General features: G+C 34.2%; 1 protein-coding gene across 5 annotated transcripts in view; it reads right to left on the bottom strand.

Moving 5' to 3' along the window:
* Positions 1–1,245: 1,245 nt before the first annotated feature.
* Positions 1,246–25,594, bottom strand: part of PPP4R4 (protein phosphatase 4 regulatory subunit 4) — a 57,889-nt gene continuing 33,540 nt past the window's right edge. For all 5 annotated transcript variants that reach the window (XM_054275304.1, XM_054275305.1, XM_054275306.1 and 2 more), the window contains 18 exons: positions 25,483–25,590; positions 23,910–24,031; positions 22,252–22,374; positions 19,959–20,128; positions 18,809–18,928; positions 17,274–17,351; positions 16,382–16,465; positions 15,088–15,270; positions 14,271–14,376; positions 13,361–13,508; positions 12,726–12,870; positions 11,818–11,859; positions 9,667–9,742; positions 9,161–9,241; positions 8,729–8,822; positions 8,223–8,293; positions 7,350–7,485; positions 1,246–2,431 (listed from right to left, as the gene is read on the bottom strand). In XM_054275304.1, the coding sequence (XP_054131279.1) occupies positions 2,407–2,431; positions 7,350–7,485; positions 8,223–8,293; positions 8,729–8,822; positions 9,161–9,241; positions 9,667–9,742; positions 11,818–11,859; positions 12,726–12,870; positions 13,361–13,508; positions 14,271–14,376; positions 15,088–15,270; positions 16,382–16,465; positions 17,274–17,351; positions 18,809–18,928; positions 19,959–20,128; positions 22,252–22,374; positions 23,910–24,031; positions 25,483–25,590 (1,912 nt within the window). In that variant the 3' untranslated portion in view covers positions 1,246–2,406. The remainder of the gene's footprint in view (positions 2,432–7,349; positions 7,486–8,222; positions 8,294–8,728; positions 8,823–9,160; positions 9,242–9,666; positions 9,743–11,817; positions 11,860–12,725; positions 12,871–13,360; positions 13,509–14,270; positions 14,377–15,087; positions 15,271–16,381; positions 16,466–17,273; positions 17,352–18,808; positions 18,929–19,958; positions 20,129–22,251; positions 22,375–23,909; positions 24,032–25,482; positions 25,591–25,594) is intronic.

The following is a 25,594-nucleotide window of genomic DNA, read 5'->3' as shown; positions in this document are numbered from 1 at the left end:
TTGCTCATACAACCTTCACAAAATAATTGCCCAAAAAGGAGCAGAAGACTTTCCAAAATCATTTGGCAAGGAACTTCACAGGTGTCTATCAGTAAACACAAGATACTTCTGCTAGAGAAGATACAAAAGATACATTATAGAATAAAGCTGGTAAGTCTCTAAAAATCACCTCAGTCACCATGTGGTGTCTGCCCACAAGAGCCCAGACACTGATGTACCCCACTCACCAAAGGACTTAGGAGGCAGGCTCTGCTGGCTAGACTATGATGGTGCATCTAACCTAGCTCCAGACTGCATTTAATGTATCCAGAGAGAGAATCACTCCTTCTGCCACTTGTCTATATGAAAACCAACAAATGCCACTGCACAGTTGACCTTCAGCTGTTATTCCAGCAGGTATAAACAGTGCTCTGAAGGGTTCAAATGCATTGGTGCTGTTTAACAGAACTAACCCAGAAGTAAGTGACCCCTAAAAAGACTGCTTGGATGGAGGTCTGCAGTGCAAAGGAGTGATGAAAGTATGCACAAGACACCAGAGGTATTGCACAAGGAAAATGACCAGTCCAAAAATGTCTAAACAGAGCATTTCAAGATTACATTGAAAGAATTTCAGGTTATTGAGTAGAGCACATGTTATCAGCATTAAATAAGTCAGTTTAAAATGACAGACAGTGACAGCCAAGAAGGAACAAAAGATAGACTGCTTACAGAACTCATTACCTGCTTATTAAGGGGAGAAAGAGCTTTAATTTTCTGAACTTACTGGCTGTTCTGCATTGCTCTGCAAGGCATGAAAAGAGCAAACACAGTGCTGAGTCCTGCTCTACAGCTGGCTACTGATGATCTGAGTTTGGTGCTGCCAAAGGTCACACTGAGAACAGCCTGGGTCTCCTGTGGCCCACGGGGGAGCAGCTGTAGCTGTGCCTGGGGAACTGGGGGTGTCTGCTTGCATCAGTGCAGAACCCAGGAGGAGCCAGCCCAGGTCATCTGCACACCTCTATCCATACTGTTAAACATCATAAACTCAAAGAAGCTTTTAAAGAAATCTGTGATTTACAGGATCCTATCCCAGGCTGCGAAACAAACTGAAAAATTAAGTATTTCCAGAGAACCCAAATAATGCCTGTTGACTTAAGACAGAGTATACTGCTAAATCTAACTGAGGCGTAGGAAGCTTAAGCATTCAGATAGTGCTTAATGCAAAGAAACATTTTGTACTTCACACAAGACAGCACACACCCAGCATTATTAGTATTTTAAATAAATACCCTCCATAGGTAAGTGCTTTTATTAATTTTAATTATAAAAGATGCCCTGAGAATTTTTCTTTCAAGAACATGCATGTACAGCATTGTCCTAGGTTTTATTTTGAGTAAATCATCATTCATGTTTTTACATTATAAAAAGTAACCACACTCACATATGCATACACAGACCAGATTATCTTTATCATACACCAATAAATTTTAAAAACCATATATTTCTGATATCAATATATTTATGCTGCCTCCATTTTGAAAGAGAAGCTGACAATAGCTTCATAATCTCCCTCAAGTATTGGCATAAATAGAACTCTTCAAAATGTGATTGCATGTTTTTCCACATAAATTTTGATAGAAACATTAGCATTAATACAAACAAATGCAGATGACATCACTGAACCATGACAGCTTGCAATAGCAGCTGATTAAAAACTAGATTCATTATTATAAATTATTAAAGTGAAAATACAATTTGAAATACTAAAATTAAAACAAGTTATTATACAACAAAACTTATGAAATACAGCTTTTTTTTACATCATCTGGAGACATTTGCTTTTAGATTGCTTTGAAACTCACACAGGATTTTTATGAACTTAGCACTTGTAAAAACATTAATTCCAAATTCACAGCACAATGCTTCAAAAGTCTATGTTTTTTTTATAATGGTTCTGGACTTTGGTCTTAAATTAGGTTTGCAGATTCTTTAAAATGTGGGATTCCTTTTTCATATTCATAACAATTCCTTCTATCTCTTCCTTAAAATATGGGAACTAAAGGTTGCTAAGATTGTAAAGAAGCCAATTAAATAATGTGCATTCTAAATCCAAGACTTCAAACTATAAAGGCCTAACTGAAGAAAACAAAATCTTCTCCTTAGCTGCAGCAGTTAAGAGCACATAGCTGAAGTTACAGTTCATATCATTTCACTACGATGTTAGAATTCTGCAACCATTACATTGTTTATCAGAACATATTTTACAGCTTGGAATTTTATATAAAAGATTTATCTTAAATTTTTAACATTGCAGGATGCATTTTATTCAGTTCAGGCATTAGAGAGTCCCATCTGCTGCTCCCACCTTATGCCACCACAACGTTGTTTCCTCCAGTCTCTGGTTCCCTCATTTTTCTGTCAGGTGATCTAGGAGTTTGATTTTCTGTTTTTTCTTCATATAAAAGAAGAAACACACATAATATGTTGTTACTATATTACTAACTTGCATAACATATTAAACTGCTATTGTGCAGAACATTTTAACATAGCTCTTAGCTGCTGTACTTTATGAGCTGTTCTATTGCACCCAGTGAAAAAGCCAAATGGATATATTCTGAGGGCATTCCTCTCAAGAAGGGTGAAGTTCTCCACTCAGGTGTTTAGAGAAGTTCTTGTGGAGATCCATCTGAGTGAGATGATTAAGGTGGCACAGTCTATTCATGGCTACTTTTGGCTATGCCAAAAGTCTGGCACATTGCTCTGTGATTTCTAGCTGTTCTGTTGACCACAAGGTCATTTGGATAATTTATGGATTTTTCATGCCTAAATATTTTAATCTTTAGATATACTGTTTTTCAATTTCAAAGAGCTGTAGCTGTCAATTAACAACTATTTGTATCAGACAAATATTTCCAAGATTGGTGTAACTTTTAGAACTCTTGGAAAAACTAATTTGCATCAATATTTTACAGTATCATTTACAAAAAAAAAACAATATATTGTTCTGTTTCACTGCTTTAAAACTGCTGAATATTTAAAAATGGAATATATTATATGATAATATATCAGTGTCAGGATACCTACTAGTTTTATCATAGAAATGGGACACAAAACACATGCCAGTCCCACTGGAACTGGGAACTTCCAGCATCTTAAATGTGATGATGAAAACATGAATAACAGCTGTAAGTAACTAACTCCAAATGTAGTAGATCAGTGGCAGAACTATTTCATCTTGTGCTTAACTTTCTAAGCAATTATAGGACTGGATGAAAGATATATAACTGGTACATGCAGCAAACTGGATGTCTTATAGGTCATTTGTGGACGTCTTATAAAATACTGGTATTTATTCAGATTTATTGTTGCATAAAAATTAATTTACTAATAATAAATTAGACTTTTCTAATAATAAATTGGAAAATTAATTTTTATGCAACAATAAATCTACTCCCTCTTTTTAAAAGATGGAAAACCTGTACCACACATCCTTAAAGAAAGTTTTGATTAAAAGTGAAATAATATCAGCCAATATTTGTATGTCTATAGGCAAGATGCAAAATACTTAAATGCTATATATATCTATATCTATATCTGTGAAGTGGATCTGTTCATTGACAAATCTATAAAGTTTCTAAATAGTTTTAAACAATTGCATGTTGAACCTTTTCAGTCATATTATAGCAATATAAACTCAAGCAAAACATCTTATATCTAACAATCTCATAAAACTGAAAACATTCAAAAGAATATAATAATGCTACATGGCCTAATGATAGAAGATCAGACTGCTTGATAGAACACAGTGTTCATGATTTATGTCAATGTCTGCACTAGGATGATTCATGATCTAACTGGCAACTCTTCAACAGAAAGTCAGAAAAACTTCTCTGCTCTGCATATTAAGCAAGATCTCTTGTGGGACAAAGTACTCAACCAGTGCTTTTTCTGATTCTTTCCTGTCCATCAGGTACTTTAAGGAGGTAGTCTTCTCTTTGTGATTCCCTCATGAAGTTATATGGGTGCTGTTTTAGCATAATTCTGGCATTTCCTATGGCCTAAGTATTACCTAAGACCTAGCAACTGAGCCCTACACTAAAACAATACTTCCTTGTCACCTGCTTGTGAGCACTGGATCATGATTTACTATTTTTTTTTCTTGCAGCTGTGTTATTTTCAAAAAGAGATAAAACTTTAATTGGCACATACTTGAGAACTAGTTCAAACTGAATGTTTGAATGCATGAGTGTGGTAAGAAAATACTTCAGTTCTCCACCAAAGTAACTCTGAGTTTTGAAAGTTTCCTAGAGCACTATCATATATTAAATCAGAAATTCTTCATCCCTGCAAACTGCACTATATTGTCAAAAGTGAATACTTGCCAATATTCTGTAGAGCAATTTTATGGGAAATATTAGGCCTAAGCAATTAAACAATATTTTATCCAAACATATACCACTTCAAACCAAGAATCATTAATTTTATCTGTTTATACTTTAATTATTGTGTTACTGCCCACATATTTACTTAGAAAAAGAAACATTTTAGAAGTTACCCTACTCAAGCTGCAGAGCCTGGAAACTAAAAATTAGGTCTTGCCAGAATTGAGATGATCAGTGCAAATTTTAACCAGCATATACATGAATCTGCATGATGATACACTCTAAATAAACACTCAATTATTGTTTTCTCACCTTAGTGACTTTTCTGCCTGAGTCAGTCCACCAAAGGTGGTGCTCATTTATGAGCATCTATTCAATTGTACCTCTCACTGTACAATTGTCAAATTCTTCTCACAGAGTCATTTCTGTCAGCTGCTTATATATTTGGATATCATTTTTTTCCATCATCAAACTTAGAAAATAATGCTTCCTTGAAACTGATCTTTTTGCTGTTTTGTTGTTGTTTATTTTTAAGTGTGCATGTATTTAGCACAACACCTGAGTAAAAGATAAAAAAGTACAGCTAAACATGTCTGTGATTGAATGCATTTACCACCAGACATTCCTGTATCTGTATCTCTTAATATCTCCTCATAGAGCTGCTTCATTTTCTTATGAAAACAGTTAAGTATTGGGTCAGTTTACAAAAGAGAAGTTGAATCTACAGCACAGCAGACATTAGACCAGCTTGAGAGATGTCTTTTCCCATAAGAACACAGAATACTAAAACTCTTATTCAGAACTAAATGTTCTGAAAAAGTTTCCTCTTCTTTTCCTAAAAATGTTTTTTTTTCCCCTGATACATCCTCTCTCTTTAGCTTCTGACCCCATGCAGTTCAGGGACTTTCTGAACCAGACAAAGCACCCAGATCACTGTGTGTGATCAGATACCTACTTTCAAATACTCTGCTCTTAGGGTATTCGTTTGGGAATGGTACACAGAGACTTGAAGCTGTGTTTCTTACATCCCACTCTCCTGCCTGAAGACAAAAGTGCAAACTGCTCTGTGTGAGCCTTTTCCCGTCCCTCTGTATTTAAACAAAAGATACCAGTTTTATTTTAAATGAAAGATAAAAAAACCTTTGAAATTTGGAAATGTTTTATGTGATAAAAAATATGTCTAACTAACCTTTGCACCTCACGGCTTCGTGAATATTAATCCATTCATTTTCCCCCAAATCCTTGTGGGACAGCAAGTAATTGGAATTTCTACAGATTGCTAAAAATATTTACAACATTTGAACTAATTTTCTGGTTTTTAAAGTGAGGAAAGGAGGCTTTCAGTGATTAGGGTGAAAGAAAATGAGGTTTTGAGCACACCTAATTTTTTAAACTATGTAGCACTCCATTACATTTTATGTTCTCAAGATAAATGCCCCATTTACTTTAGAGATAGCTGAAAATGTCAGCATGTCTACTAATCTAACTGCTGACTTTGAAACGGTGCACTTTGAAATAAGTGACCCCCTAATGATCACCTATAGAAAGTCTGAAGTGCTGAGGGTAGTATTAAGAGAAGCCATTAGACGCTGGCAAAGACAGGGACAGAGGGCAAAGTGATTTGGCACCTTTAAGTACTCTTCCTGTGAAGCCACTTACTTAACAGAGGCCATCTGCATTCACAACTTACCTTCCAACCTTCTCTACAAAATAAAAGCAGTTTTAAAAACTACAGGTCACTATGCAAGCTTGAGTTCATTCCAGAAAACAATTTATCTTGTACAGTGAAGACGGTAAAATTCCAGCAGAAAAAAAATCATGTACACAAGGAGCTAAATGAATATTGTCCTGAGAAGTTCTTATTTTGTTTGTTAAAGTTTTTAGTGCTTTATTTTGCAATTTAGTAATTTTATTAACTTAAAATCCTGACTAAAGCTGGGAAGATATTTTGGTTTATTTTTTAAAGGAAACTGAAAATACAGAAGTGGAAAAATGTGTTCATCCAGATATTTAATTCACCAAAACAGATCATCACTATTGTTTCCCCTCTCTACCTAGCAAACCAGTATAAGATGTTTTCTCTTTCCTATCTTAGCTTCCAGTTGTAGTTTCATTGTACATTGTACATTGAAGTCTGCTTTCCCAGACTCCCTTTCTTGCTGTAGCTGGCTCCTTCCAAGGCATTCTGCCTTGACTAAGAAGGCAAATCTCTGCTAGCAAAGAAAAGTCTCAGTTTGAGCCCACAAAATTGCAGCTAGTCCAATGACAGTAATTTAGTTATAGTGTAAAAGGAATCTGCAGGGAATTTGCTGCTAGAGTCTACAGGGATCTGGGTGAGTGTGTGTCACAGTGATTTTCTATGATTTACAGTTTTAGCACAGGAGCAAAAAAAACATCTTTGATTTTGTTCTTGCAAAATGCTGAACAGCACTGGCTGATGTTTAAAGGAAAGCAGCCTGAGGGAGATGCCTAGCATTGATTTTTTGGTTTTTTGTAAATGGTAAGGCAAAGGAGTCAGCATTAATAACAAATACCAGTACCAGTTCATTGTAAGGCTCAAGATTCATAATGGAATTGTTACATAATGATAAAACATATATAAGTCCACAAAATGAAGGAAAATCAGAAACTAAGTAGTCTAAAAATACTTCTATTTCTCCAACTACAGGCAGCCGAATCACTGTGACTGTAGTTATTACACATCAAAGGCACTAACCTTCCCTTTTTCCCATTCCACCCTCTCAATTATATACCAGTGAATGCAAATATATGCAGGAGAAACAATGTGAAAGACTAATTAGAAGGTAATGCCATCTTAGAAACAGTTACAATTACATACACCACATTTCTACCCTGCTATTTTAGTATTTCAAAATCCGTGTGCAGAAGTATAATAAATACAGGCCTAATTTTTTTTTCATGGCTCTTTTGAGTTCCCTTTGAAAATGTTACCCCTAGGCTCAGATTAACATCTTGTCAACAACTTACATGCTCATCCTTCGGGTCTGACTCTCCTTATTCCCATTGCTCTTCTGGTCAGCTGAGTTGAATAAGTTGCGAGAAGAGCTGGAAGGGAAGGCAGCATTCCCACTATTGCCAGCAGCATGAGTCCTGAAGGAGTCATCTGAAACACACAGGGGCAGCTTAGACGAAGAACTTTTTTGAAAACACTGCACAGAAAGTAAACAGAATAAGCTGTTTTTCCTGTGACAATAGTGGCTTATTTCCTATGGCACTAATCCCAAATTTTAATGGAATGGTTTCTACTTAATATTTCTTCAAGTATTTTTATTAAACAGTCCCACTAAATAACTGGAATACACATTTTCAAAGAAAATATTCATATATTTAATGTATGTAAAGAGTGTGATTTCTTAGGCCAAATTTTAGCTGCTTAAAATTTAGCTCTTTAATGTAATTTAATTGCCTAGTAGTGAATTGAAAGACAGGTTTCTCTAGGAAGCCATTCATCTCAATCTTATCTTTAATCATCCAAACTCTTTAAAATTTAGTGTACAGAACTCCAAACAGTAGTTTCTCTCTCTTAGTAGAATTTTTACATAATATTCATTCTCCTCATGTAAAATAGGTGGGGAAACCTTTTTATGATACCTGAAATTCCAACCAGGACATGGCAAACTCAGTTTATTTTTACTATTTTTAAATGTAAATTAAAACAAATGTGTAGGGGAAAAAAAAATCTGAAAAATACACTTACTAGACTAGCACTTAAATGCCCATATAAATTGGATACCTATTATTCTGTTTTCTTTAGGAGAATGATATCTTAGAGTGTGCCTGCCTAATTGGGCCCTATTGGCAAAAAAACTGAAGTAAAACACATTCTAGTAACCTACTTACCACTAAAGGATAACATACAACTCTTTCCCATCCCTGGTACTGAAGATGTATATCCTGTAGCAGAACTTTTACTTTAAAAAACGAAGCAAAACAAAACCAAATTGGTTATTTCCGAAAGTGTTCCTCTCAATTATATCACCCTGCAGTTTAATAGTATTGGAGGTTATTTCTGAGTTTATATGAAGAAATTAAATGAGAAAGTTGTGCTGAAATGTCTTTAAGAAATGTATGAAATTAGATTTAGCAATTCATATGGAAAATTACTTTTAATATATGATAAAAGGAGACATTTATTAACTTAAAAGGAATTCATAACCATTTCTATGCCTCAGCATGCCTTAGATGTTTCTTCCTTCAGTTAATCAATTAAACAGAAAGCTGAAAACATAAGTCACAACTCAGTGAGCACATCACAGCTTTCAGAGATCCATGAGCATTCATTTCATAAGAGCTGACTATTAGCACACATTTGCCTAGGAGGTAAGCAATGAAGATTATAAAGATACTTAGGGCACTTGTCTATGTTGCTGTATTTTGGATGCAGTACTTGAGTACTGAAAGATTGGCTTCGAACCAGCTTGGATTTTTTTTCTTCTTTGCCTAAAATTATAAAGAACATTTTTTTAATATGAATATTACATTTCCTCAATAATTAAGAACACTTTAAAATATATTTTTCTGTCAATCTATGGTAAATGAAGGAACGAGATTATTTAAATACTTCAATTAAAAAGAATAAATCTTAAGTCACTATTTATATATTACAGAGTGAAACAAAACTAAAAACCATAGAAAATACATTCAGTTCTAGGAGAAGTATCTTTTCCTCTGTGCAGTAGGTATAACTTGGGTCCACAGATGTCAGCAGCAGTTTTGCTGGGGTTTAATCTGATGATGTGAAACCAAAGTGTTTCAGTGAGTTTTTGAACTCTTCTTACCTGCTGATGTACCAGAAGAGCTTCCAGAAATAGAGAGATTGATACTTTTTGCCAACACTGATGATGTTTTACTGTCTCTACCTACAAAAAAACCAAAAAACAGTCCAGTAAAATCCCTTCCCTCTTAAAACTTAAATTTTTATAAAAGAGAGGACATAACATATCAGTCCTGGAGCAAAGAGTAATACTACCTAATCCAGTGCTACTAGCACTTCAGAAATACCACAGACAAGTACTTACACTATATCCCAAAATGAAAAATAACAGAGAACTAAAACTGTAATGTATTTTATTAATAAAGCAAAAATAAATATATGTTATTATATATTATACATAATATGAGGCCATTATTCCTAAACAACTTCATTAATACATAGAAACAATTTTTATATCCAATTTCTAAATCTCTGTTTATTGTATAAAGTGTCTCTTTCCTGCTCCTTTCTCTACTACCTTTGTAGAAGAGTAAAGCATGCATAAACATGTACACAAATAAACAAACTTACGTTTCTTTTCAAACATTTTATCATTAATATTTGTAGATCTTCCTTCATTTTTCTGCTTCTCTTTTTCTAATTGTTCCTAAAAGAATGAATGATTTTCTTAGATATTACCCAGGTAAAAGTAAATAAATGTGTTTCCAAGTAACAGTTCATTTCTACTCTCCTGCTCTACAATCCCTGATGAATATCCAGAGAACCAATTAAGTAATACAAAAAGAAATCAGGGTACATATCTCATTTTAGAACCACAATCTGAAGAAAGCTCACAGTTGATGTTCACATCCAAAACTTATAATTAAAATTATGCCTGGCTTTTGGCATTTTTTATATTCAAAAAGATACAGACATTGGCAGCTGGCAATGTAAAAATTTTCTGTAACACAGACACCCTGAAAACAGAGCAGGCAACACTTTTATTTCATACAATTCAATGAAAATACTTTTCTTAAATTTTAAGCTGTGTCACACATATTCAAACTTTATAAAGATCTAAAATTAACATCTACAGTTGATAAATCTTTATGACAAAATCAACTATGTAAAATTGTTCAGGTTCATGGAATTTATTTGCCCTTCTGTAATAGTATTCAGCCTAAAAATATATTCCATTTGATGAGTAGATATCACACCAGCTTCAAAAAACTATACAATATTAGCTAATTTTCTATACCATTTTCACAATAAAAGTTAAGTGAACCATAACTGCTCTAATCTATATTTTTCATGTCATTCTAATTACTACCCAGTCAAGAAAAGAAAGAGGTAATTAATTCAGGTCAGAGTTGCTGGAAAATAGTTCCTACAAAATCAGCTACTAAAATGAAGGAAACTTACTAACATATTCAGTACTAAAATCTTTGGCAGTCAGATTTAAGTGGGTTGCATGGCTCTTCATCTGTTTGGGACTGCAACATGTCCCAATTCCCTGTGTCCCTCTCAGGTTCCCCAAAAGCATGCCTTTCACAGACAGAGCTAATAGGCCTTTGTGATACAGAAGGGTTGCACATATTAGTGGCCTATATCATAAAAATTTAGGTGCTTTTCTAAACTGCAGCTGTAGAAACAGGGTAAAAATTGATGTCATCATACAACACACAGTAGCACAGGAGGCTCTTTCGCACCAAGCAAACACTTTCAGTATAAAAGCATTAACTGTATCTACCTGCAGACTGCCTGAGCCAAGTTCAAGACTTTGAGTTGAGTGTGTGTGTGCAGGTCTGAGAACCCAGCTGGCTCAGGACACTGAAGTGGAAGGAAATCTGTGGCTCAGGTATATTTGCTCATACTGACCTGCAATACCCACTGACATCAAAGTGGACCACAAAGGAGGAGACAAGGACATTTTTGGGACACTCCTGAATCTCTTCTGGTTCACTACAAAGAAGTTTATTCACTGCAAGTCACAAGAACCATACTAACAATTTTAGGATCTTCTGAATCCTGTCAGCTGCTCAGCTTCTCCCACCTCAGGCTGGAGGGGAGGCAGAGACAGGAGGACTGCAGTGGTCTAATTTAGGCTTTGTGGAGATGAGATGAAGATATAAGCTGTGTGCTGAAGTGCCTACTGCACTTTTTGCCTTTCTCTCTTTCCTGGCTAATTGGAAAGCCTGTAACACAGAGCATTCTTTGGCTTGGCTTCCTTAGGACAAAAGAAGTTACGAGATTAATTTCTTTGCCTAGGGAAGCTGTATGTGAACTCTGAGGTGTTTCATTGGTCAGTTTATCATGATATACATGGTATTTCTCAAGAAACTCAAGTGTGCCTTTCTAATTGATCCAGCAAAATTTAGGTAGTAAAGAAAAAAATGTTACGTGTTACTTTGAGGGACTTAACCCTATTATAAAGTATGAAATGAAACCACAGAGAGATAATGAACCTATCGAGTCTCTCCAAAATACAAATTTCCCCTACACCTTAAAATTACTGCCTCCTTAATATGGAGCTAGAAACTATTTTAAAATAATGACAGTGTACTGATAAAATATACCATTTCCAAAAGAAGATGTTCTTGCCTTTCTTTTTCTTGATCCAATAAATAATTTTCATAAAATCTTTTCTGAAACTTCAAAATAAAACCAATAAAAACAAAAAATCACTACACGAAAATGGAAACTAAGAGTAGTTGGTAAGTAGTAAAGTTAATAAGTACTTACAGCATCCACAGAGATCTCCATTCTGTCCAATTCTAACACTGTCTACAAAGAAAATTAAACCATTATTTATTATTACTCTACAGAATGTCGTACCAAGAAGTAAAGAATTGCTTTTTCTTCCTACATATTTAAAGCCTATGCTTTTATTTTTATGGCACAAATGCAGTTTAAAAGCATCAGAGAGTATTCTCTGAGCCCTGCTGAGACTCACAATGAATAGATTCACACAGTATCTGTATGGAAGTCAAAATACACTCAAGGAAGCACCACAGCAAGAATAGCTATGGCACAGGCACAGGAACCAGGACTGAAAAAAGCAACTCAGGAACCTGTGTCTAACTCAGAATGTTCCACACAGGTGCTCACCCAGTCTCCCTCCTGCAGACTGGCCCTGGAAGGAAGCCACCTACTTGAGCTATTTCACTTCATGGTTTCTAAATTTGAGACTAAGCATGGACATTCCTTAAAGATGTACTTTTTTAAATATTCACATTAAAAAGACATTTGTAGCATTTCAAAATCCTGCAAATGCTTTGTCTGTATATTGAAAAATATCTAGTCTAACAAGATATCTCTGTCTCACAAACCTGATGAGTTCTACTAGAATCAACATTCAATCTTTCTCTAGTCTTTTTATTTCATAAATGGTCATTGAGCCAAAATCCTGAATTTGAATCACTACAAAATAACTGCAATCTAAGTAACCAAGGAAACATTAACACTCCTGAAATTCACAGAACATACTATACTACATCATCTTTTAATTGTTCAAAATTACATAATAGAGAATGGAATTTTTTATCTCCTGTTCTTACATTGAGAAAATCCACAGAAAGCATAACTTTAGTCATCTTAACTTTCAGTGATAAACCCAAGATTAAACACTGCTTAAAAAGAAAAATGCTTACTCTTTTAACAATAGTCAAGACATCTTTGTCTTTCTCTTGACACAGAAGTTTCCTTATACATAATTCCAGCTGCTGAAGTAAATGTTTATCAGTGGGAATCTTCAGAGTAGATTTGACTTTTGGCAATAAACAGCATAGCTTCATTCTACAAAAAAAAAACCCAAACAACCAACCCAAATATTCACTTTTTGATGCAGATGCTTAATACATATTATTAATTCTCAAAGTATAACATGCTAGCATTTGACACAAAATAATTAGGTGGTCTTATTTTTCAGAAGTGATTGTTCCTTATGTGTTGATTCCAGACATATTATTTTTTATAGATCATGAATACAGACCATAAACATCTTTGGTTTGTCTGGGTTTCTTTTTAAATCTAGAAAAATAAGGAGACCTCTGGATTTTCCAAGTGATATGCACACCTAACTTTATCAGTTACCTACTGACCTGCTTCTGGTATTTTCTAGCACCATTCCCACACTCCCCTGCATCTTTAGTACTGGTCATTCTGAAGGCTCTTTATGTTTTCACTCAAGTTCCATTATTTAAGCAAAATATAAAACTTTTAACAGTATTTCTTAATATATTATTTATAGCTCTTTTTCCTGTACACTGCTACATATTCTACATACCTGACATTTGCCACTGGGTCATGGGTAAGTTCAAGCACAGGTAAAAAGAAGTATTTACAGAAGAATGATTTTGAAAACAGTTCCATAATGAATTCACAAGTATCTAAAAAACGAAGTCTGTTCCAGTAACTTTTTCCTTGGCCCAGTTCTGAAAAATAAAAATTTGCAGATATTATCTGTCAAGTTTTCAATATCAGATAGAAAACATTTCACAGGCTGACCTTTGACTGAAAAGATGATAATCACAGGCATCAAAAGACATATTCTCAGCCTATCTCAATTCTTTCTTTTAGTAAAAACCTAACATTCTAAATTCAATCAATTCTGTCAGTGAACACTTGAAAAAGCAAAAGAACAAGGGAACTAGCTACAGTGTTAACAAAGTCCTGTATGCCTTTCAAACCATGTCACAGGAATATCAAAATTACTGCGTAAACATCAAGGAATGTTAAATGAGGATTGTTAAAACTCCTAAGCTATCTTTAAAACACACAGCATACACCAAAACATCAAATATAGGTGACTGATTAATAAATTAATTTCTGAGATTTATTATGCTGAAGTCTCTGGAGAATTTTACTTCTGCAGCAGAACTCTGTTTTTTATATTGCTGCACTCACAACTTAGTAATTTTGGCTAAAAGAAGTAGGGTTGGAAGGGTCTTGGCATATTATCAGTTTCTGCACTGCCTCTTCCCCAAGCCCTTTCTATAAACTTATATAAGCTCCAGCTCTATTCCTCACATATGCACAGTACATTTTGCCAGTGATAATATGAGCAACTGAATGTCTTCCAAGCATAGTCCCTCCAATGATGGAAGGAAATTACACTGAATAAATGTAACTGTAAACAGATCTTCAGCCAAAACTAGCTTTCATTTCCCAGTAATGGAGAAAAGATCATCTCTTACGCTCGATCAGTTTCTGAATAACCTCGTGTCTCTGTTCCTGTTTGCGATTGTAGCGCAAATAAACACACAGAGTCCGAGCAGCTGCTTTCTGCACTGGCAGCACATTCTTGAAAGAAACAAAGGAAACACAGTTAAATGTATCTGCAGGAGTATGACTAAAAACTTCTAGAGAATAAGAAAAAAAATAGCTAAAAAGTAGACTAACTTTATAAATTTTTAAATAAATGTCATAATGCAAGACAGAATTAGGAAGTTTGGCCTATTCATGAAACACCTGCTTTTTTATTCCTTCTGCCCAATTTGTAGATTTAACTATTTCATAAGCACCTTAAAATATTCCATGTTTGCAAGGCACCTTCTGTATTGCAGATGTTAGAAATAAAATTCACATCATCTTCTTTTACAACAGTTTTATTCTTCAATTAACTCAGTAAAATTTCAGACTAGTATCTCTAAATGAAAATTTACTTTAGAAATGCAGAGTTCTTTCATAAAGAACAAACACCAAGGTATGGAATCGGGAAAAAGAAGGCGTATTTCAGAGGAAAAGGTTTTGATTTAACTAGAAACAAACTGATGATGAGCACAAGGAAATGAAGGCTTGGGGAGGAGGAAAACTGTCAATCCAAATTTTGTTCCTCAAATGGGGGCAAGTTTTCAGCAAAAAATCTCGTAGAAATAATGACAGGGCTTGATATACCATATGAAAAGGACAGGAATTTAATATAACACAGGAAGTACTACACATAGCAAATATCCAGTGGTTTAACTTGCATTAACAAATCAAAACAAATGAGAAAGCAACAGGTGGGCTCACATTTGTCAAAATGATTGTCAACATCCTGTGAAGAAAACGGTAATAGATCTGATCACTTGATATGATATGAGGGAGACAAGCATATTTTTGCAGTAACTTCTCGTGTGTTCTCCATTTTAAAGAAGTCGCTGCTCTCTGTTCTGCTGTCGTTAATGCAGGAATCAAGTCAGGAATAGAGAGTAACTAGAAACAGAAAGATAAACAGTAATTTTACATTTTCAAGCTGTGTGTCTTGTCACTATACTTAAAATGAAAATCACAACAATAGAACAAGGGAAGACTAATACAAAAGGTATTTTAGTACCTAGCTAAATACACTTTCATCTCTAATCCCTTCTCTTGACAAAGGAAAACTAAACACCGTTCTCTTTGGAACACCCTTTTACAGATATTAAAACCATTACGCCAACTCTCCTCAGCATTCTCTTTCTCAAACCAAAAGAGAATCCCAATTCTCTTTTATCCTCTTAATCTTTGCAGTTATTGTTCTCAATCCCCTAATTAGTTCTAGTAGGAATTAATTTTAGTAGGAATTGTACACCTTTTCTCAGTAGAAGGCAAAGAATTTTTAGTAGTCAAGCTAAATTCCCTCTAATATTAAGAAAAATTAAACAAACTGCCACACCTGACACTGCATTTGCCATATGTTATATATATTTACAGCTGTAAACAACTGACAAATTCAAATTTTTAAATTACACTGTCAATTTCTTCATGTACAAGAGAATTAATTTCTTCAGTTCTTATGCTGCTGCAATATCTCAATTTATCATACATTTAGGAAGTATTCTCAAAACCAGCATCCTTTCTATTCCATCTTAGAGGTGAGGAGTCAGGGAATAAACCATCATCCAGAGACACATACAATTAAATTAGAAAAGATGGGAGCTGAGTACAGATCTCTTAATTCAGTGTCTTCACTTCAGGAAATAGGTTTTCTTCTAGCAGAAGCCTGAAAATGGCACCCATGAGCAATTGATACATCAATATGAAAAAATTTAAAATAGGTATTAGCTATTAATCCCTTAACACAAAACCAAGTTTTGTTTTCACTTAACTGTGGTTAATTAGAAAAAGAACATTTACAAACTGTTCATTTTCATATTAACTCTAATCTTTCCAAATTTTTTAATGTTAAAGCTTATAATGTCAACAATAAAAAAAAAGAAATTGAAACTTTGTATCTCTTCAAAGCAGAAACTAATCATGAAAGCCTCTTCCTACAACATTTGTCTGAAATTTCTTACTACCTCATTTAGAAAGAAAATTTGAAAAACCCCATGAGAATACCCACCTTGCTTTCTGATCCATTGTTTTCTCCTCTATTAGTCATTAGTTCAAGGATTTCAGGAAGGTGACCTACTAGGGCATCTAGCACCTATTTAAAGAGAGGCTGCATGAAAGAGGTCTGTAAATTAACTCCATTTTTAACTCTCACCAACATATCCCTGCAGACACCTTTCAAGTTACTGCTCTCTCATATTGAAAGGAAAATGGAGATTAGTTGCATTGATTAGTTGCATTGATGACTGATATTTTAATGCAGTAAGTAATATAAGCATTATAGGTCTCAGTTTTTATTTATGTGATCAGACAAGTTTTCTAACTGGAGTAGTCTAACTTGCTACCAGAGAAACCAGTACCAGAGGAAATGGTGGGATTTTTTTCTTGAACATGTCTGTTTTTTACATCCTAAAAAGTCTCACTGTGCCAACTGCAATATAACTGATTCATGTTCTATGCAAGTTACCATGGACCAAAACTCTTTCTGTAAATCTTGATCTTCAAACCATACACAACTTCTTTATCTCCTCCTCAAATGGACAATAAAAATGAAACAAAGCAAAAGACCTTGAATGCTCTCAACTATTATTTTAATATAGTACCAAACCCAAAGCTTTTTAGAGTTTGCAAGGTAATAAATAATATAGCAATTAAAACTAGTTACAATTACTATTTTTAAAAGCTAATAAATTTAGTGTGGGTTTACTAAATTCAAACACCTTCCTATTTTCCTCCTTTTTATTCACAGAAGGCTGGCATCTTTATGCAGAGTCTGTGCAATAGAAGCAAAAAGCTGTTAATCCTTTCAAATTGTTACTCTACTATGGTAGTGAAGAGTTATTAAACATGAAGATTATCTGCCTCAATGTAGCAAGAAAAAAGTTTCAATAAAAGTGTATTACCTCCAGTGACTCATCCTGTAATAGCGTAACCAGTTCTTTATGTATTGTATACACATCAGAATTTAAAAGCTTAGCAACCTAGAAAATGACAGTAAGATAGCAAGGTGAAACATTCTTTAGTTCTATGGCTCAACACTGCTTTCTTACTTTACAGCAAGCATGAAGAGACGTAGAAAAAAGTGTTTAATATCAGCTTCCTAAAGTTGTGTACTTTCCCACTGATCACATTAAAAATATGCTTAGATAAAGAACATGAGACAAGAAACAGGTCTATTATCTAACTATGAAACCGGCTTCTGAAATTAACTCTATTTCACATTTAACAAGAAATTTTTAGGCTGCACTGCAAGGCTAGAAATTTCCTTGAGGAATATTCAAATGCTGTAAATTAGGAGAGTTAAGAGTCAGCCTGCTGTATAATTTACAGAAGATGAAGCGCAAAATTTTTATATCCTGTGCTGGATTTTAAGTTTCCCCAACCTTCCACCTGAAGTTTCCACTCCTTACTCCTTTTGGTTTTTGACAGTGACTCATGTGATTCATAAGTCTCATGTAAATTTTTAAAAAACACCAGCAGTCCATCTCCATGCTATTAAAAAACTTTTATAGCAAGCATAACACAAACTTGAGGAATGAGATTTTTTTTGCCCCAAGAAATATTTAGATGAATTTTTTTTAATGCTCCTTTAAGCCAAGTGAAAATAAGAGCTTACTTCCAATCAAGATGAAGCTTTAAGAAAATGGCTACAAGGACTTATATTTTTTGGAAAGTAATCCAGCTAGCAGGGAACGCCATAAATTACTCATTTTTGCCTGTCAGGTGGTTGCCTAGTTAAACTGTTAAAATTAAATCAAAAAGAACTAAATGTTCATTTAGAACAAGGTATAATTTTACAGGTTTTTTTTTAAATGAGCTGAAATACTTTCCTTATATTCAGGCAGTACCTTAATAGTGCTGTGCAGCTAAAACAAAATATTATGTAGAATTGAGGCTAATTTTACAATTTCAACAATTATGCTGGACTATCATTCATTAGAACAAGACATCAACACGTAATGAGAACTGAAAATCCATACATCTTTCTTACAATGGTGAAAATAAAGCCATTTTCCCCTTTATTGTTCATTTAAGGTTTTCAGCAAACTGCCTAATTTACCAATTTCCCCAGCAAAAAAATAGGATCAAAGCTAAGCTCCAAAACTGAAACACAAGAGTGTTATGAAACACACTTTAATTTCTGGAATTCACTCCATATAGTTAATAATACCTATGCATTTGTACATTTTTTTCATTGCTCCTTACAATCTGACCTAGCAGTAATCTCTTGTAGACAAATGTCACACAACTTAAATAAAATAATGTTTGTGTATATAGGCTATTAAAGAGGTTAGAAGGAACCGAACACCCTTGAAAAACTAAATAATTTCAATACATTTTCTCATCTCTTTTTATTTTGGTTGAATGTAAGCTTAAAGACAATAACAAAATAAAATAAAACCATGTGAGCAGTAACAAAGAACCATTGTAGACTTACTTCAAAGAAACTAATGGCCATGGTATATCTGACAGGAACTTCAGGGTCATGACAAAGGCAGAAGAATATAGAATAAAGTTCTAAATGGAAGTTCTTTGGATCCACAAAAACAATCATGGCCTGTGGAAGGATAAAGTCCTTTTTAAACTATGCAGTTAAGCATGAAACTAGCAGAGACTTTCAGATGAACTTGAGAGGCAGCATGTTGTTATTATACAGAGGAAGTGTGGAGGTTTTGTTGGCCTTTTTAAAACACCAGACAAAATCCAGAGTTGAGAGCTAAACTGAATTTACTTTTCTTCCAGACATGCTGCAGGCTGTTTTTTGAAGATAAAGACTAAAATCATGAGATATAAAACTGCAGATTTATAAATATTGCTAATGTTTCTGTACTCTAGCAAAAACTGCAAATGGATACATCAAAAACAAAGAACATTTTAGCAAGCAGCAAAGCAAGAATCTGAATTTCAATATGATTGTGTTTGAACATACCTTCGTTTTGCTCAAATAAAGCCACAGATGTCTACCTACATTTTTGCCTTTGTGTTTGCCTTCAAAAGGCAGAAGAAAAAATAGCTGTCTATTGGCTCTTAGTGCAAACATGTTTTCATTGAATACAAATACAGAATGTCAAAATAAAAAGTAGATTTACAGAAATATGACTGGTGTATTTAAAGACCTCACATAAAATTGAAAAGGCTTTCTGTACTCAGGCAGGAACATGACTAAAACATCAACCTAAGCATTCAGTTTCAATCTCCAACTCCCTAGAATGATGTGACACACAATGAATGTGGAAGTGCAGATTCAAGTGGTTTGAAACTGGGGACTCCGTTTCACAGACCTTTTCCCAAATCCTTTGTGCTAAGCATTTGGAAAAAATGTGCAGGAAAGAATAAGACGAGTAAACTCTCAGAACACCATTTCCTCAGTCCAAATTTGCCAATAGTTTTCTGAGGCTCTGCAAATAGTACTATTTCCTGCTAACCGTTTTGCACAAGCTCACTAACTGAAAGTTTGCAGGAAAGAGCTGAAATCTAGCTAATAATGAACAACTTGGGAAAACCTCCTCTATCACTTGTAAAGTCCTATTTAGTGAACTATATGCACAACACAAATTAATATTAAACCTTAAATTAATATTACTTACTGGGAAATTGTAAGCACAGTTCTTCCTCACTGAAATATACTTCTTTTCCTGTTCCAGAGTTTGCAGATGTAGTTGATTATCATTATGGCCATTTTCGTGCTGTAAACCCAGTGTGGAAAGCTTCTTATAAAATTCCAAAAACCGCAAGTGCTGTTCAGGAGTAAAAATGCCTCAAAAAAAGAAAAAAAAAACCAAACAAAACAACAAACTTTCCTCATTACAAATGCTATTAATAATGTACCCAAACAAATTTCACTTTAAAATCTATCAAATATCTTGATTTTATCATTCCTCTTCCTCCTACCCCCCTTGAATCTAGCAGAGTATAGTCACTACACACAAGTACTCAGGACAAACTGGAATGTAATTAGCAAGAAGAATTTAAAAACTACAAGTACATTAGTAATAACAGAATAATCAAGAAAAGCTTCAATTTTCTATTCCAGAGGACAAGGATGACCTATCATTGATTGGTATCACGGACGTTGAAATTCTTAAGAATTTTTCTTTTCAAATTCCACTAATATCATAAGGCTGAGTACAATTAATAACTCTGACAAAAATTCAAGCTTTAAGTAAAGAAACAACAGGTCAGTGGATCTTAAACAAGAGGTTTTCAAAATGTGCAGTCAGATGTTCTTCATTCCAGTACTCAAAGTACTAGCTGTTGAAATCTTAAATAACAGAATAGAAAAGGGCTAAAGTGGTACTTATATTTAATAGCTGGAGAGAGAATGGACAAGCCATATAATTATGTAAATCAGGTTACTTTCACATGTTTGAAAGAATTGAAACAAATAAAAATCTACTACTAAATACCAACATACACACACATATATCCCCCCCAAAAAATAGCAATAGCCAACATGACAAAAGGAAAACTTGTCAAACTGATTCAATTTCCTTCTAGTATGGGATAACATGACCTGTGAAACAAAAGAGGCAATAAGGGTCGTGACTTTCACAACAAGGGAACAGGAATGATAGATTAAAAACTATAAAAGTGCTCCAAAACTGCTTGGAAAAACAACTTGGAGAAAACTACCCATACACTAATGACAAGATAGGCAATGGTATAAAGTAAGTTCTATCCTAGTTGTGGTACTATTTGGTATTTTCATTCTGGATGCTAGACAAGAGATTTTGCTTATTCAGCATTCTAAAAGCATCAACCAAGGACAGAGACTGCTTATTCTTCAGAAAGACAGAGTTTAAAATGATCTTCAGTAACTGGACATATGGTCTTAAAACTTTATACTATTATTCCATTAGAATAGCAGTAAGGTACCACACTTAGCCTGATCTGCATCACCTGCACAAGGCCAGGAAAGAGGACTAGCTGCTAGATTTTTTTGAAAAGGCAATTTTTCATACTGAAAAATGTGAACAGCTATATATTTGGCAAGATGTGTGAAGCAATCCTTTCACTTCATTCAACTGCTCTAAGGCGTAACACTTTGAGAAAAATATGAACTTGTCAGATGGAGTTCAGACGTGAAGAAAGATCATGAGTTAGTCATTCAACCTAGAGAAAAGAAGACTGGAAAAACATGATAAACACAGGATGGACTGTCCTAGCTCTCTGTCTCTGAAAATAACATTTTGACACTGTGGAACAGCCATTTCAAGTAATCTGCAGTGAAGTAATGGTCACTTTGATCATCTCTAACATAATCATTAAGGTTTATTTTAAAGAGCTGTAGGAAAGATCAAAGGTTTTAAGAGTCTAGGGGGAAATTATAATGCAAAGCCATGATTCTGTGCTCTTCCTCCACAGGTAATACATGGTGGGCAGAATTATCAAGGCAAGTTGTGCTGTGCTCAAGTGAAAATTCAAACACAGATTTTGGGTATAAAAGTAATGGGCACAGATTTAAATGGCCTCAGCTGCAGCTGGGAAATTCACATGGCATGTCCTTTTTCCCCTGAAATTCTTCATGGGGCACACTCTGCACTGTGCCTTAAAAAGGAGATCAAGCACGGAAAAGAACAAAGTTAACATCATAATGTTTTCAGAGGTTTTTAGTTTCAAAAATTCTATAATCCAAATGACAAGCTCGAGAATACCCCAAAAAATCAGTCAAACCAATAAAGATGAAACACCATGTTTCCATCTTTGACCATGTCTAAACAAAACAAAAACAAAAATAAACAATATGCAGATGATCACCCTAAGAGGAAATTTCCAAAATCTAACTAACTACCATTTCATTTCCCCCCCCTCATTCCAAGGGGTTCAAATTCTCCAATCTTCCCTCATGCTTAAGATTTTTAAAAAGAAATTAAATCATACCATATAATCCATTACAGAGTTTCCCTAAATGGAAAGATAAGGAAACCAGGATAGATTCATCTGTTTTGAAGGATTTTTCACAGAATGATTTCACCAATGGGAGAACAGTTTGACTCCGATCATCTGAAAAACAAAAGAAATTTGTAGAGATAGCCATTTGTCAACATTTTAAAAAGAGCACAGACACTGAACTACTGTAATAAATGAATAAAAATTTCTTCTAACATTCTCAAGATTACTTCTGGCAGGCACTCACTGAAGGTACAAAACCAGAGGTAGAGAGAATGATCCTAAATTTAGTACCTTTCCTGTTATGTTCATTTTTTGTTTGTTGTTAGTGAAAAGGCATCCCCAGTAAAGGATGAGGCAGAGAATAAATAAACAGTGACTACCTTCTCCATTCACCAAGAATATACAGAGAGAAAGAAAACTGCAGTACTCCTACAACAAGATTTCCTACAATAGTAGGAATACAGGGAGATCAAGACTGAACATGACTGTGACAGTAAATAGAAAAATCAGGATAATCTGTATGTTAATTTTTTTAACCTACTCAGAAGTGTTTCAAAATCTTTTGGTATACAATAAATTCACAGAGAAACAAAATAATTAAGGACACAGGAAATAAATTATATAATTTAGAAATGAAAGCCAATTCCAAACACTCTGTGTCCTTATGAAATAAATGAACAAATGTTTGAAGAAATTTATGTCTTTGGACTTATTTTAAATAAAATCATTGTATTAAAATGTTTGAGTTTTAAAGGGATAATGATTTTTTAATGGTAGATCAACTGCAAAATTCAGCAAATAATTGTGACTGAACAATAGATTGGCCTGAAGAAATATTTTTATATTGTGGGAGAGACACTCTAGGATGTAATACTGGGTCATCTGCCTTCAGAAGTGTTCATTTTCTAGTTCAGCCATGAAAGCAAAACCCACGCAAACCCAACTTCTAGAACCAATCCTTAAAAACCTGTAAATAACCTTGATTGCTTTCTCTAAGCTTCTTACAGTATCTCAAAGCAGTAGTTACAGCAGGGGGTGGGGGAGGAGGAGGGAAGAGTGAGAGGTGCAAAGAGAAGCACAAACTTGATAGCACCAATACAGAGGCTCAAGAACTAGAAAATTAACCTACTATCATACTTACTGATATAACACTCACTGCTAAAAAATCCATCTACAGTATTCTCTCCAAAGCTATACTGTATTTTTCTTTTCTTTATCCACACCTCTATATGGCTTAAATACATATATTGTAGTAATTCATCACCAAGTTGCTGTACAGTACATTTTTGTTGAGCTAACACCTTGTATTTGGTGTACTGATAGCACTACATTAATTAATTAAATACTAGCAACACAATATTCCCATAATTTATGCAGTAATTTTACTCATTCTATTTAAGTGTATTATATTAGAAACTTGAAATATGATAATTGATTTCATGGAAACTAGCTCACCTCCCTTAAAGCTTTCTGCATATAAAGCACTGCAAGACATGAAATATAAGGAAATACAAAGGACAAAGCAATGAACAAAATAAAATCAGAAATGTCTGAATAATGCAATTGGAACAAAAAGCATTTAAATACAATTATAAGATGCACTAGAGCACTAAGAATTGGGCTAGGAAACTAAATTAGGTTCTTACCTGCATCAAACATATCAAGCAGGTTCACCAAGGTCTCAAAAGCTGCCAGGCGTACACTGCTGCCCTCATCTCTTGCCAGCTCCACCAACTCAGGAAGCACCACAGTTTTTGTTAGTTCTGTCCTGCAACGTGAAGCAAGCAGTCAAAAGGAAACTTACAATGAAACAATACTGCCACTGCAAAACAGAATTCTGCCTTGAAATACTCCTTTAGATATTTTTTGGGTAGGTAAGAAGAAAAAACAGACCAAGTTCTAAGGAAATTAAAGTTAAATAAAAAACCTCCTGACAATCTCAGGACTTTTCTTCTTTGTCAACCAAGGAAACATGCAAACTTTAAATGCAGAACTTCATCATTAAAAAAGCATTCAAATTAGCTCAAAATAAATTAGAGAAAATGTAGACCAATAAAAAAGAAATCAAAGGACTCCAGCTATTTCACTGTATCACTAAGAAAATTCTTATGATCAAATGTGCTCATTATGATGGTCTAAAGTCAAAATTTAATAAATATGAGCCATGTTGGATTGAAGTGTCTGGAAATTTTACAAATCAAAGATGAGCCTCCTGCTCAGAAAAAATGCCATTTCCCAACCAGTCCAAACACTGACTTTTGGCCTTGTTTTAAAGTAGCAATAAAAGAGTTCTGCTTGTCCTTTTTTGCCTTGGTACATACTGACCTACTAACATACTGCTGATAGTTAACTCCAGGATGCTGAACTAATAATGCTCAAAAATATCCCTTCCAATCAGACTAAAGCAGTAACAGCTGCCCCTTTTGTAAGTCAATATAAACAATAACACTTTCAAATGTTTATAATCAGCATCATAGTGATTTGCATCTTACAGAGTTCATTATACCTACGAGCAAATCAAGAGGTGTTAACAGTGTTCTTCCAAGAAAATTATTAAATATTCAAATAAAATTATGAGTAAATAACAGATCATTTAAGTGGCAATAACACTAACTAGTAAAAATAAGTATTTGGCCTGCTGTCACATTATACCTTCAATATTTACCTGAAAATTTGCTCGTGTCTGTTTAGTTATTTTTTTATTTACCTACTACCTATGTATCCTCAACATGATACACTGGAATAGCTTCCATACTGAAAGGCCTCAATGTCCAATCTCATGAGATTAAATCATCTAAAGCACTGAGAAGGAATTAAGCAAAAAGACATAGAACAGTCTATGTGAATACATTAATGCTAAAAATAAAAGCTGGTGAGGAAAGAATCAAAGGAAAAATACACAGGAAAGATCAGTAATTGATAACAAAGTATTTAGCCCTATGAAAACCACTGTTCTAAGGTGGGGTAAATTACCAGTAAAGCTGTCATTTGCCACTGCATAATACCTATTATTTTTTTAAACTTTCAACTCCCAAAAAAAGTGAAATTTAGAATAAGTGAAATTAAGTTCATTTTAAAGACACCAAATTAGATGTGTTCATTTAGAACACATCTGCACATTCCAAATTCATAACTGAGTATGCATGAATTCAGCAATTTTAAAAGGAGTTTTTAGGCTGACATTTTGCATTTTAGATCAGTCAGGCAAATTGCACTCACCCTATTCCTCGAGCTACATGTTCCAGTTGCCGACACATGCAAGCTCTAACTTCATATTCCACATCCTGGCACAGTGATTTTACCAATGGAAGCACCTCTCTTTTAACACTAA

Source organism: Melozone crissalis, unplaced genomic scaffold (genome assembly GCF_028551555.1).
Source record: "Melozone crissalis strain CALT ecotype California unplaced genomic scaffold, PUWL_Pcris_2 ptg000018l_1, whole genome shotgun sequence".
NCBI lineage: Eukaryota > Metazoa > Chordata > Aves > Passeriformes > Passerellidae > Melozone > Melozone crissalis.
This window is presented reverse-complemented; position numbering and strand designations above follow the sequence as displayed.